The sequence below is a fragment of the Eucalyptus grandis genome, chromosome 3, assembly GCF_016545825.1.
Source record: "Eucalyptus grandis isolate ANBG69807.140 chromosome 3, ASM1654582v1, whole genome shotgun sequence".
NCBI classification, from domain to species: Eukaryota; Viridiplantae; Streptophyta; class Magnoliopsida; order Myrtales; family Myrtaceae; genus Eucalyptus; species Eucalyptus grandis.
Genome location: NC_052614.1, coordinates 32306344 through 32319451, shown reverse-complemented (window position 1 = coordinate 32319451; position 13108 = coordinate 32306344). Strand labels below are relative to the sequence as shown.

The 13108-nt window shown below is 42.1% G+C and overlaps 2 protein-coding genes and 1 long non-coding RNA gene across 3 annotated transcripts; 1 reads left to right on the top strand and 2 right to left on the bottom strand.

Moving 5' to 3' along the window:
- Window positions 1–249: 249 nt before the first annotated feature.
- LOC120291291 (disease resistance protein RPV1-like) lies at window positions 250–2729 on the bottom strand. Its single transcript, XM_039308463.1, has 3 exons — window positions 2664–2729; window positions 2201–2509; window positions 250–2116 (listed from the first exon to the last, which is right to left on the bottom strand). Exons 1-3 carry the CDS (start codon window positions 2727–2729, stop codon window positions 1547–1549), a joined length of 945 nt encoding a protein of 314 aa, XP_039164397.1. The 3' UTR covers window positions 250–1546.
- Window positions 2730–2748: 19 nt separating this feature from the next.
- LOC104437232 (disease resistance protein RUN1-like) lies at window positions 2749–4542 on the bottom strand. The gene is made up of 2 exons (XM_010050140.3): window positions 3901–4542; window positions 2749–3752 (listed from the first exon to the last, which is right to left on the bottom strand). The coding sequence occupies exons 1-2, from the start codon at window positions 4410–4412 to the stop codon at window positions 2765–2767; spliced, it is 1500 nt and encodes a 499-aa protein (XP_010048442.2). The 5' UTR covers window positions 4413–4542; the 3' UTR covers window positions 2749–2764.
- Window positions 4543–7330: 2788 nt separating this feature from the next.
- LOC120291156 lies at window positions 7331–9408 on the top strand. Its single transcript, XR_005549006.1, has 2 exons — window positions 7331–7816; window positions 9282–9408. It is a non-coding gene; the product is annotated as an uncharacterized LOC120291156 (long non-coding RNA).
- Window positions 9409–13108: the final 3700 nt, after the last annotated feature.

Below are 13108 nucleotides of genomic sequence, written 5' to 3'. Positions count from 1 at the left end.
TGACTATTCTATTCATCATCAATTGGCAAAATAATTGAATAGAGATCACTGCACGTCCAGTTAGTTCTTCCATTACAATACTCCCGCTAGCGAATACTCCATGCATATTGAATAAATGGGCAAATTATCTTATTAATGATAATCGGTCAGGTAGATGAAAGAAATTAAGAACAACAATGACCAGGATGAATTGGAAACTCCGAAATGATGATTCATGCACTTATTTGCATATTTGTGAAAACAGGACAATGAAGTTGAACTGTATAAGTAATATGCATTCCATTCTAAGTCATCAGAAACAGTACGTATTCTCTTCAAGGCTAGGAAAGTAAACCAGGCGATTTCTGGGCCTTGTTGAGAATAATTTCATAAAGGAAAGATATTGCATTCTCTATAGAAGGGAAAAGATAAAAAAGAAACTTTGAAGAAGGAAGAATTGCAGTTACAAGGAAGTCCAAACAATGGAACTGGAACTTATGGCTCACCATTAAATTGTAAAGACGCACGAACTTTAGAATGTACCTCAGAAACTTCAGACTTGCTTGAGGAAGCATGAAATGGATCTCTCTCGACTCCTAATTTATATCAGTGGCCTACCATGAACTTCGAAAATATCAGGCCTTTCTAGGGAACTCGACTACTAGAGGCTGTCCTTTCGAGGTATGTTCTTGCAATGTTGGATATTAAATGTTCTCAGCTGCTTCAAGTTTGACAAATCTGGCAATCCTTGAAGGGAATCACAATATGAGACGGTCAATGTTCTCAGGGATGTCAAGCATTCGAGGCCATCTAGCTTTACCAGCTCACAGTGAGAAATAAGCAAGGCTACCAAGGATGAGAGATTTCCAAGTCCTTGGATTTCCATTACTGAACATGAGAGAAGCTCCAATCCAGATAAAGACTTAAGATACTCGAATTCGGGCAATGTCTTTAAGGACTTGCAGTCACGGAGGGTCAGTTTTTTCAAACTTTTGGGTAGTTGTGGGAGGTGTTGCAGATCTGGACATTGAAGATCAAGCTTCCTTAGTTGTGAAAGAGCACCCATTTCTGGCAGTGTACTGAAGCCTGAGAGGCACAACTTCAAGGTCTCAACTTTTCTCACTTCACCAATCCCAGAAAGGCTGAGCGGCTCCACCATTAAATATCCGTCTGCGCCAGGAGATGCCTCCTCCACATAATTGGCAAGGCACAACTCTTTGAGATTGGTCAGATTTGAAATATCCAAAGACTTCAATTTACTTGAGTCATAAGTGAGATGCAAAGCGGCTAAACTAGAGGGAAGCAGAGGAACCGCATGAAGATTGTCGCAGCCATATAAATCAAGGTTTTGGAGATGGGAAAGACTAGAGATGTTCTCTGGTAGGCTGGGAATATTGGTATATGACAACACCAAAATTCTCAAACTAGACAAACCTTTGATCTCCTCAGGAATTTTTTCCAAACTCCTGCAGCGTGATGCATGAATCTCCTCAAGCTTCTTCAGCGTTCCAATAGATTGAGGGAACTTTCTAATGAAACTTCCATCCATTTTCAGCACCTTCAAATTTCACATATTGCCAATGGCACGTGGTAATTTATCTATTCCTGTGCTCGAGAGATCCAGATTCTCTAATGATGTCAATTTTCCAATGGCGTCTGGAAGTTTCCACATCAACCGACAATCCCTCAGAGACAGTTGTCTCAACTTTTCTAGCCTCTCAATGGAATCTGGGAGTGTCCTAAGTTCAGAGCCATCCATCGAAAGAAATTCTAGAGATTTTATATCACCAATTTCACTAGATACTTGTGCCAATGATTTACAGTTGCAGGCGCTGACAGTTTTAAGATGCTTCATATCTTCGGAGACCACAATATCTTCTGCACAAGTTCCATCAAGTCGGAGCTCTCTCAAAGCTTCCAGAGAATCAAGTTCTCTGGGCAAGTTACTGAGGTCAGTGCAGAATTTCAGATCTAAAATTTGCAAATGTTGCAACTGACCAATCGATGGGTCAATTTGAACCAAATGAGAGCAATATTCTAAAATCAGTATCTCCAAAGCCTTGAAATTAGAGAAGTTTGGAGTTTGTATCAAGTCAACACAGCCTCTGAGAATTAAGACTTTCATTTTCCTTGACAACTGCAAGCAATACAAGTAGACAGGATCTGTTAATGTTGCAGTAAGTGTTCAAGTTAAAAGGGAAACGCAAAGTATTTGAGCTACCTTTATATTATTCCAACCCTCCCAACCTTCAGTTACCTTGCTCCACGGTAAATCGAGAATGACCAAGTCCACCAAATTCAAATTGATTACATTAAACGCTATTGGACAACCATGCCAACGGAGCCAAAGTAACTTCAAAAGAAGATTGCTAAAATCATGCTTGATATCAAAGTGATCCAAAATGAGGAGATGGAGATTTGGCACTCTTTTAAATTCATCAGCAGTCAAACAGGTCTGCGATCGATCATCCATGTCATTTTGCTCAGTGGTATCCATGTCAAGACACAGAGCTTCGACCTTTGTTTGGCTTGTTGGTCAAACACAATTTTTAGACAGAAGCCAGTGTAACCCCAATACAGAAGAGAACTGAGGATCATTTATGTTTTGCTCTTTCCAAAGGGGATCAAAACAAGGAGAGTTAAATATTCAATAGACAGACTAAAAAGGAAATGTCAAATCTTACCTCATCTTGTTTAAAAATCTTCCGAGCTTCAGTGGCCCATAGTCTACTGTTGTTCCCATGTTTCATGCGGTCGTCTTGAACAATTTGCCTGCCAAGCTTCCTCAGTTGATCATCCATATCCTATCGCCATCTCCAATCTTTATCATGGACATGAGATAGAGCTTCTCGAGTTCGAGAGAAGGGAACAAGCCAAGTTCCTTCCACATGTAAGATGCTATTTTTTTTATCCACTCCCACAAGAAAACAGCTATGTTGAGAAAAATATGCCGTTGGGAATTGCTCGATAGTTCATAATGAATCTTCAACTTCTTCTGGACATCATCATCAGGTAGTTTTTCTAACTTTTCCAGCAGAGCTTCCCATACTTCTTTTTGTTCCCGAAACATAGACAATTGTGAACCTGCGAGCTCAAGAGCTAAAGGAAGTCTTCCAGTGGCAGACACAATTCTTTGAGAGAGATCAACATAGTCATGTTCTGGACAATCCTTTGCAAAGGCATGTCTACAGAAAAGTTTTAGAGCATCACCATGATTCATCTCTGTGACATCATAAGTTTCTGTTACTTCACGCCCACTGAGAACTAATTTATATTTGGTTGTGATAATGATTATACTCCCTAAACCAAACCAATTGAGACTTCCAACCAATGCTTCAAGCTGAGTCTTCTCATGCACATCATCCAAGAGGATGAGGACTTTCAATGTGCTGAATCTATCTTGGAGGAAGCTAACTCCTTCCTCAACCGAGTTGAAGTTTGCCAAGTCCCTTCGGATGATGTCAGAAACCAACTGATGTTGCAAAGCTACAAGACCCTTCTTTGCAGAAGTTTCTTGAATATCACCTAGAAAACTGCAACGATCAAAGAGGTGGCAGATATCATTGTAGACAGACTTTGCGAGGGTTGTCTTGCCAATGCCTGGAATGCCGGAGATGACAATCATCCGCACGTCACTAGAGTCAGTATCCGACATTCTTCTCAGCTTAGTCAAGTGTTCTTCAATCCCAACTAATTTGTCGGACAAATTGAGCTTAGTCTTTCTCAATTTCTTCAAAACTTTTGAGACCATAATTTTTGCAAATTCTCCTTGCCTAGAAAACAGAAAGAATTTAAGAACGAAGGAAAGAACACTACGTCATGGACACTGTAACTGTGGACAAAGATCTGAGACTGATGAAAGGTGAACGTGACTGAATGGTCAAACGCTTGCAGAACTAGTTACAGATCCTTAAACCTTACCCACAATCGACTTGCCGCCCTTTCAAAGACGTCACTTTCTTTAGGGCATCCACCCATTCCTGGATCATATGCGGTTTTACTGTTGGGTCCTTCTTGTATGCCTCAATTTTAGCGGCGTAGGGACCCTCCCCGTCCTTCATTTTCACATGATCCACGGGGATCTCAAAGAAGACGGGCATTATGATCATTCCATCATTGAGCTGCTCGACCATCTGAGCCAGTTCTCGGAGGCACCATTTACTCGAGGCATAGTCTCTTGACAAGATCGGGATGCCAATCTTCGACCACTTGATTGCTCCATGAAGCTCCTTTGAGATGGACTCTCCATCGGAAATCTCTTCTTCGTCTCTAAAGGTGCGAACCCCGGCCTGAACAAGGCCCTCGTAGATAACATCGGTGATTCCCTTTCGGGTGTCGCTTCCTCTAAAGCTCAGGAACACGTCGAAGTTGTTTCCTGTCACCGGAGCTGATGATGCAGAGCCCGAAACGCCGTGAGGACCTTCTTGCGACATTTGCAGCAGGAAAGGAGACTTCGGATGCTCGGAAAATTTCCTCGGACAGACTCTTGACAATGCAATGCTCTGGCCCGGTTGATTATTGGAGAAGTAGATGCTCCGTCCGCGCGGAATTTCTACAGTTAAATGGTTCCTTGGAGTGGACCAGATCCATTGAGGCTTCCAAGAACCCCTGGATGTAAACAAATAACAATGACCGTTGGGAAGTCAAACCGTTTGTCATTTTCCACGCCTCTGTGGCGGTTTTATTTTTATCTTATTCAATTTTTCGTTAAGGATTGACTAATTTTTGACAAAGCACCATTTGATCAGCGGAAATTAAACAATTTTAAAATTATAACCCTTATAAAAATAAATAAATATAAATATTTAAATATAAATTATTATCGATAATGAATTTTTTTTTTTACTAATTATTTCAAAGTATGACCGAGTCGACATATGTAATTTGGAAATATATTTCTTGAAAGTTAATTGCTCTGAGCATCCAATCGTCATGCGTTAAAAAAAGGCAAAATGGAAGAAAATTGAGGAAAAGAATTGAGGAAAAAAATTAAAGAAAAAGGGGGAGATATGGCAAAAATGATGAGGTGAATTCAAGTACGAATTTCCAACCAAAAAAATAAAAAAATCCAGTGCGTCCAAAAGAAAATATTAAAAACCAAATATTCAAGTCTGAATCTCCTTTAATTATCATACTCTAACTAATTTATTTTTGTGGAAGATAAAGGTACATTCTTGTCTGTGGATGTGGCCAAATGATACATTGGATGGATAGGCAATGACCCATCACGTGCTTACTGCTTTTAGTCAATGTTGACTTACAAAGTTAATTGTCAATACTCAATAGCCTACACAAGAAGATTAGTTTAATTTCAACATATTCCATCTTCATTGACGGTTCAGAAAGCTATGCTCTTCCATTTTCCGCACTGGAAATAAATAGCACAAAGTGAATGAGCTTTAAAGCAGATGGGAGACATGGAAAATCTGCATCTGTAAGAGCCTCCGGAAGCTACTATGGCAAAAAGCAACATGAATTTGGAAAACCCTCATTTGGATTTTTCACAAAATTATTTGTCTTGACAGTGAGTCAGGGGCCAAAAAGTCCATCACCCCATGCCACATGCGCGGAATAAACTAATATTTTGCTATAAATAATTGTATTACTCTATTCATCACTGTTCAAATTGATAATTGGAATTTCTATATCAATGGAAGTTCATATATATCCCGATTAAAAAGCCAATGTCAGCCCTTGGAACAAGTTGATAATTTATTATATTATATGGACGTTAATTCCGATGGCGATGATAACTTACTAACAAGTGACATGATAAGCAAGTTGCTAATTATAATTTTTCACTAACATGATTAAAAAATTATCAGCAGCCTTAAAATCCTACCAACGCTGAAATTTTCCAATTTTGAATCCCACAAGACCCTAGAATTTCGCAAGTCGAATAATTATTTGGATTAATTGTCACACTAACATGAATATAACCCATAATATAAATTGTGTAGTGCTAGGCGTACTCAAGGTCTGACAACTACTTAGAATAGGTCCTAACCTAGATGCGATGTCTCAATTCCTGCCATACGGTCTCTCTGTTATTTTAAATTATGGTGCTTCGCCAGCCTAAAATTCTTATCTTGGATAAACTGTTGCTTGACTCTATCGACAGGGTTACTAATTTCTCTTGACATACTTGGATGGTGGATAAGGTTGCCCAAGGAGAACAAGGCATCATAGACAAAGCCACGACCTTGCGTGGATGATTACGTCTGGATTTTGCTGAAATTCGACCTGGAGTGTGACATCCTGAAATTCGAGCCCTATAAGGGATGAATGAATGTGAATTTCGTCAATGCATTGTTGGTTAATCTCACTCGGAATTGATCACTTCTGAGATACTGACCTTGAGGGGAAAGGCTAATGAGGACAAAACTCGTACGACTAAAGGACTCGACCTAGGAAAACGACTTGACCATGAAACTTGCGTGAGGATGATCCTGTAGATAGGCAGGCCGATTCTAAGGACGACTAGAAGTCGATTTGCGGACAGAACATAATGGAACGACGGGTGATTCCGTTTACCATTATCGAACCCGTGAACGACCCTATGTCGATCCTCAGTGATCGTGTACTTTGAAATAAGAATCTATCCTCCGTAATTTCGTGCAGTCAAGGACGTCCATGCGTCGAGATGTCTTGAACGTGGTTTGGCACGAGTCGGTTACGCGTGAATCCTCGGAGCCGCCTGTCAGTCTGAGTTGTGACCGAAATGGCATTAGGCGAAATTGACATGGCTTGAGGACTAAAGATTGAGCTTGAATTATCGGGAATGTCCTATTTACATTAGATGAAGCCTGCTTCAACAGTCAACGAGCCAGTGAAGCTGAGCAATTGAAAAAGGGATTTTCGGACGGAGGAAGCAAGCCCGTGAGGAAGTGGGCCGAGCCAAGCTAGTGTGGGCCTTAGGCCCAAGTTGGGACAGCCACCAAATGGGCCTAAGTCAAGCAAATGAGCCCATTGGGCCAAACCAACTATTCATCTTCTAAGCCTATGGGCCAATTCTTGGCCATTTCAAGCCCATCCAATTCCCAAGCCCATTCCTATTCATGGCCAAGCCCAATCCTTAGGCCCATCCACCAATTTCAGCCCAAGGTCAGATGAGTAATTTGTGCAAGGTGGAAATGACCTAAATGCCCCTAAAAGCATGTGGATAAGGCAAAGGAAGAGAGAGAAGATGATGTCACTTTGTATGGGGAATTGAAGTGGCCATTTAATGGCCTTAATGAGGTGTGACACCAGCCCTCACATCTCTCTCTCTCCCCCATTCGGCCTCCAAGCGGACGAGCTCCTCTCTTCCTCGTTTTCCCTCTCCTCCAGTTTCTGCTCCAGCTGACCCTTCGGTAAATAATCGAGTCAAAAGTGATCTTCCCGGATGAATCAGCCAACAAGCCACCTATCACCGTGACCGGGAGAGACAGAACGTTCCAACGAGACCAATTTCGTCCCGAACAGAGTCTCCAGCCGGCCTGGACGCCGCCGTGAAGGAACCGGTCGCCGGTCCGTCGGTCCGCCTGCAGCCTGCACTGTTTCGCGTTTTCGGCCATTTTTCTCCAATTCCGACCCTTCCTTTGCCCATCCCAACCTCCAGCAAGACCCCAAGACCCCCAGGTGTCGCCGGTTGCCGGCCAAACCCCTCGCCGGAGCTCCGGCCAAGCCATTCAACTCAGTTTCTCCTCCGGCAGGGCTGTTTTTCAGTGTTTTCAGTGGGAGTCCGAGCTGTGGTTGCTGTGTTGAGCTTGGGACCGCCTTAGATCGTCGTTGTTGAGGTCCCGGTGCGTAGCCACTGTCGTCGCCGCCGCGTCGGTGCCTCCGGTCCGCTTAACGGGTGAGTTTAGCTCATAATCCTTCGATTAGTGCCTAAACTTGCTTAGGTTGGTTTAGTTAGATTTAATTCTAGTTTAAGTGATTTAATTAAGTTGTATTAGCCCTAAGATAGGTGGTTAGATGGATGGATTAGATTAGTCTAGCTTAATCTTGCTTTATTTGCTTAATGTGGTTAATTAAGTATGCTTGGCTTTAATTAATTGATGGTTGCTTTAATTAATGCTTTTAATGATTTCTGAATTTAATTTATAGTTTATTAAATTCTGGGAATTACTGTTCATGCGACACTATTCATGATACTGTTCACATGTACTGTTCACGATTACTGTTCATGAGTACTGTTCACCGAGCACTGTTCACGAGCACTGTTCATCCAGAATGCGAAAAATGTCTAAAATTCACGTGTGCTGATTTTATGAAGTGAATGGATGTGTAAATGCATGGGCATCCGCATGAATTGAGTGATGACTTGTGTAATTGTGTGAGTGATTGTGAAATATAGGTATTTTGATTAGAAAATACCGGGCGTCGGTTTACAACGCCAAAAATGTGTATAGTGGATCCATGGTAGGTTATACATCACCTCGGAGAAGGCACGTGGGCTCGGTGAGTTGGTCTATCACCTTGGAGAATGCACGTGGTCTCAATGAGTACATTTGGCATCTTTAAAGAGACACGTGGGCTCGGTAATTTGATGCATTATCTCGGAGAATGCACGTGGTCTCAATGAGTACATTTGGCATCTTTAAAGAGACACGTGGGCTCGGTAATTTGATGCATTACCTCGGAGAATGCACGTGGTCTCAATGAGTACATTTGGCATCTTAAAGAGACACGTGGGCTCGGTGACTTGATGCATCACCTTGGAGAATGCACGTGGGCTCACTGATTCAGTATGGCATCTTAAAGAGACACGTGGGCTCGGTGACCTGATGCATCACCTTGGAGAATGCACGTGGGCTCAATGAATAAGTATGTCGTCTTGAAGAATGCATGTAGGCTCGACGACTAGATATTCCATCACGAGAGAAATGTACGGTATCAATTAAGCGACCGAGGCAAGGTCGAGTTGACATGTAATCGACGAGTCGATTGATCGATAGCTCGATCTAAATTGATGCATTAATTATATGCGTGAGTGAATCACATCGTTTATGGCACACACGCATGAATCGATAACGTGCAGAGTGTGACAATGGCCAGGTGAGATCGCTTGTGATGCGACTCGTATGTGATTGATGAAATGTATCATCTAATGGTCATATGCATTGCGTGTATCGTGCTGAATTATAAAGTGTAGGGTATGGCATACCAGGTAAGGTTGTATGCGAATCGACTGTTGGTTGTTGCTTGTGGTGGGGTAGTTCTGGATAGATACCCCGAGTTGAGTTGGTGTACTAACCGGGGCTTAGGGGTGGAACTTGCTGAGATTTATATCTCACTGGTTATTGAATAACCATTTTCAGGTCCATAGTGTGAAGAGCCAGGAGCTTGAAGCGGAAGGGTCAGGAGCATAGGTGGCTCAGTAGTTCTTTATGACATAGACCTTCTGTATAAGCTTGAAGTGTTTATAAAAGTGTATTTGATTTGAAATTGGTTGTGCTGCTTTTCTATCCTAAGTATGTTATTGTCAGGGGATTAGTTAATTTGCTTCCGCATGTGCAATAAAATGAAAAGGGTCGGCGACGCGTTCTGGGAACGTCGCAAATTTCTATCGACCACCGAGGGATGTGCGCGCGCTCGAGGTTCAGGGCGTGACATCCCCATTTAAGTGGTATCATAATTGTGACATCCAGATTTCGGGTTTTAATTTCGACTGGATAAATAGGGCCGTTTTCGTTCAGTTGAAGCCGAGGATTGTGAAATTGAGAAGCATGAGGGATTCTTGGATGAAGAAAATAATCAATTTGATAATGGAGATATCAATTGATTTTTGTAAGAGTTATTTGAGAGAAATTAAGAGGGATATTTGATGCAAAAATACAAGAGGGGAATCAAGAATTCTAATATGAAATTCTTTTGGAATTTATGAGCTTATTCAAAAGAAATTGAAATAAGAATTTTCTATTTGAGGAAATTCTTTTCTTTTGAATTTATTCCCATTTATTTTTCCCTTTTGGCCAAACACATTTTCCCCATAAGCTCTCTCTCTCTCTCTCTCCCTTTTCCCCCTCGTGCGAAATGCCCCTCCACCGTATACCTTGCTGTCTTCAACTTTGCTTCTCCTTTCTTTTCTACTTTTTGACTTTTCAACACTTATCCTCTCTCTCTCTCTCTTATCTTCTTCTCTCTTCTCTCTCGTAACCGACCCTCTCTCCCTCCTCTTGTTGGTGCGAACCAGCAAAACGGAAACAGAAGCAAAAGCAGCGACCGGCGAGCTGTGGGATGAAGTTGCTGCCGCCGTCGTGCCAGAGTACCGCCGTCGTCCGTCTCCCTCTCGTCTGCTCGAATGCCCTCTGCCCTTCTCTCTCCTCCTCTCCCTCTCGGCCGTTCGAACCAGCAAGGGCAAAACAGAGACAGCAGCTTGTTGTCACAACCGGAACCGAAATCTCGAGCTAAGGCCGTTGTTGCCGCCTCACGCCATGCACCGTCACAGCTCCGGGACCGCCCAACCGTGCCGACCACCCCGTCCAGTTGAGCTACCGTCCACAGACCGCCTAGCCAGCTGCTGTTCGGTGGTCATGAGGGATGGTAGAGACCCATCGGAGCTCCCTCCGACCACCTCCGGCCACCGTGCGTCGTCACCTCGACCCGTCGAAGCTCCCTTCGCCCTTCGCCAGCCTTGCCTCGCCATCTCAGTCCTCAATTCGGCCCCAACCAGCAGTGAACCGAGAGTAAGAATATGGGTATGACAGAGGGGTTTTGGCCCGTTTTGGCCGCCTTCCCGAGCCCGGATGCTCGGCCCGCTTTGAGGAAAGTCAATCCTCGCGTCGAGCCCGTCGTTTTGAGTGAGTTTTACTCACTAATGCCTTCTTAGTTTGCTAATTACACTTAAAGGTTGATTAGTGTTAATTAAGTGTAATTAGGTTGTTAGATTTGAATGGATTAGCAATTATTAGTTAATTTCATTGCATATTAGTGAAATAATTAGTGTAATTAGATAGAGAATTGCTTGTAGTATTTATGGGATTCTTCTTGGGATTTTTCCCGTCCCTTATTGGGTGTTAATTAGGCGATTCGGGCCTAAGTGAGATTTTTAAGCATTTAAATATTAATTTTCGGAATTAAATTAAATAATTATTTATTTTCCGAAAATTCAAGGGAGATGGTCCGGAACCGAATATTATGTGGATGACTGTGGTGAAGTCCGTTTAATTAATCGGGCTTTATTTTTGAGCTAAATTCAATTTTTAATATTAATTATTTAATTTTCAAAATTAATTAATTAATTAATTATTTCCTGAAAATTCAATCGGGATGGCCCGTGACCGGAAAATTATGCTGATAACCGTGGTGAAGTCCATTTATTTAATCGGGCTTTATTTTGAGTTAAATTGAGTTTTTAATATTAATTATTTAATCCTCGAAATTAATTAATTAATTATTTATTTTTGGAAATTAAGGATGAGATGGTCAGTGACCCAAATTTTATGCTGATGATCGTGGTGCATTCCGTTTATTTAATTGAGCTTTATATTATGCTAAATTGAATTTATTGTATGTATTTATTTAATTTTCGGAATTAATTGTTTAATTATTTATTTTCCGAAAATTCAACTGGGATGGCCAGCGACCGAAATTTCGTGCTGATTGTCGTTGTACAGTCTGTTTATTTAATTGAGCTTGATTTTGTGCTAAATTGATTTATCAATGATTTTAGGATTTATTCCTAAATTGAATCATCTTTGGTTATTAATTGAAGAATAACCGGGCATCGGTTGATAATGCCACTACATATAACATTGTCGAGTGGGGCCGTGATGCCACTACATATAACATTGCCGAGTGGGGCCGTGATGCCACTACATATAATATTGCCGAGTGGGGCCGTGATGCCACTACATATTGAAAGTTGCCGAGTGGGGCCGTGATGCCACTACATATAACATTGCCGAGTGGGGCCGTGATGCCACTACATATAACATTGTCGAGTGGGGCCGTGATGCCACTACATATAATATTGCCGAGTGGGGCCGTGATGCCACTACATATTAAAAGTTGCCGAGTGGGGCCGTGATGCCACTAAATCTAAGAAAATTGCTCGGTGGGGCCGTGATTACCACCTATAATTAAGTTGTGTCCTAAGGACCGTGATTCATAATTGGGAATTGAATTGGAATAGTTGAAATGACCGGAAGTGGTCTTGTTGATATGTAATCGACTAGGTCAATTGATCGTTGTCTTGAATTGATGTTGTGGATTGATTGATTTAATGGAATGATCGGTGAATGGTTGATTGATACGTAATCGACTAGGTCGATTGATCGTTGCCTTGAATTGATGTTGTAAATTGGTTGGAATAGTGGAAATGATCGTGAGTGGTCTTGTTGACGTGTAATCGACTAGGTCGATTTGATCGATGCTTCGATCTGTGATGGGATTGCTTGGGTGCCTATTTAATCGTACTAATATGCAGGTGGAATGCGAGGCCAAGGTAAGTCCTCGACTCATGTTGTGCATAGGCAGCCCTAAGGTGTATTAGTTTACTAATCGGGTCTTAGGAGGTAGAACTTGCTGAGACGTTGTCTCAGTGGTTATTGAATAACCATTTCAGGACTTGGATGAGGAGCCTAAAGAGCATGAATCTGATGAGGAGATCCCTGTTGAGGAACCCGAAGGAGAGTACGTGGAGGAGGACCCCGAGGATGATCCGGAGTAGGATTCTGATGACGATTGTTATAAAATCAATTTGAGTAGAAACCAATCGATTTAGTATGGCTTGTATATGAGCATAAGGGTGTTGGTTTTCAGGTTCAATTTCCTAGTCCTACTTGTATATCCCATTGCTTTATTGTCTGGGGATTTTATGACTGCTTCCGCATGTGCATATATAAATGAAAGGGTCGGCGATATATAGTCCTGGGATATCGCAAATTTTAAATCGACCAAAGATAAGGGATGTGCGCGTGCCATGAGGATCGGGGCGTGACATGGAGAGAGCACGTAGAGAGTATCTACGTTATGCTAATGTCAGCCGATATCATCACCGAGATCGCCTTATCTACCAAGGACTATGGCAAGGAAGAACAAGAAGCACAGTGGGCCACTGCACCGCGTAGAGGACTCTGCATGGCTTGCTGCCTCCTGAAACCAGCAATCTTTCCTACGGCATGACTAGTTACAGGGAGTGTCA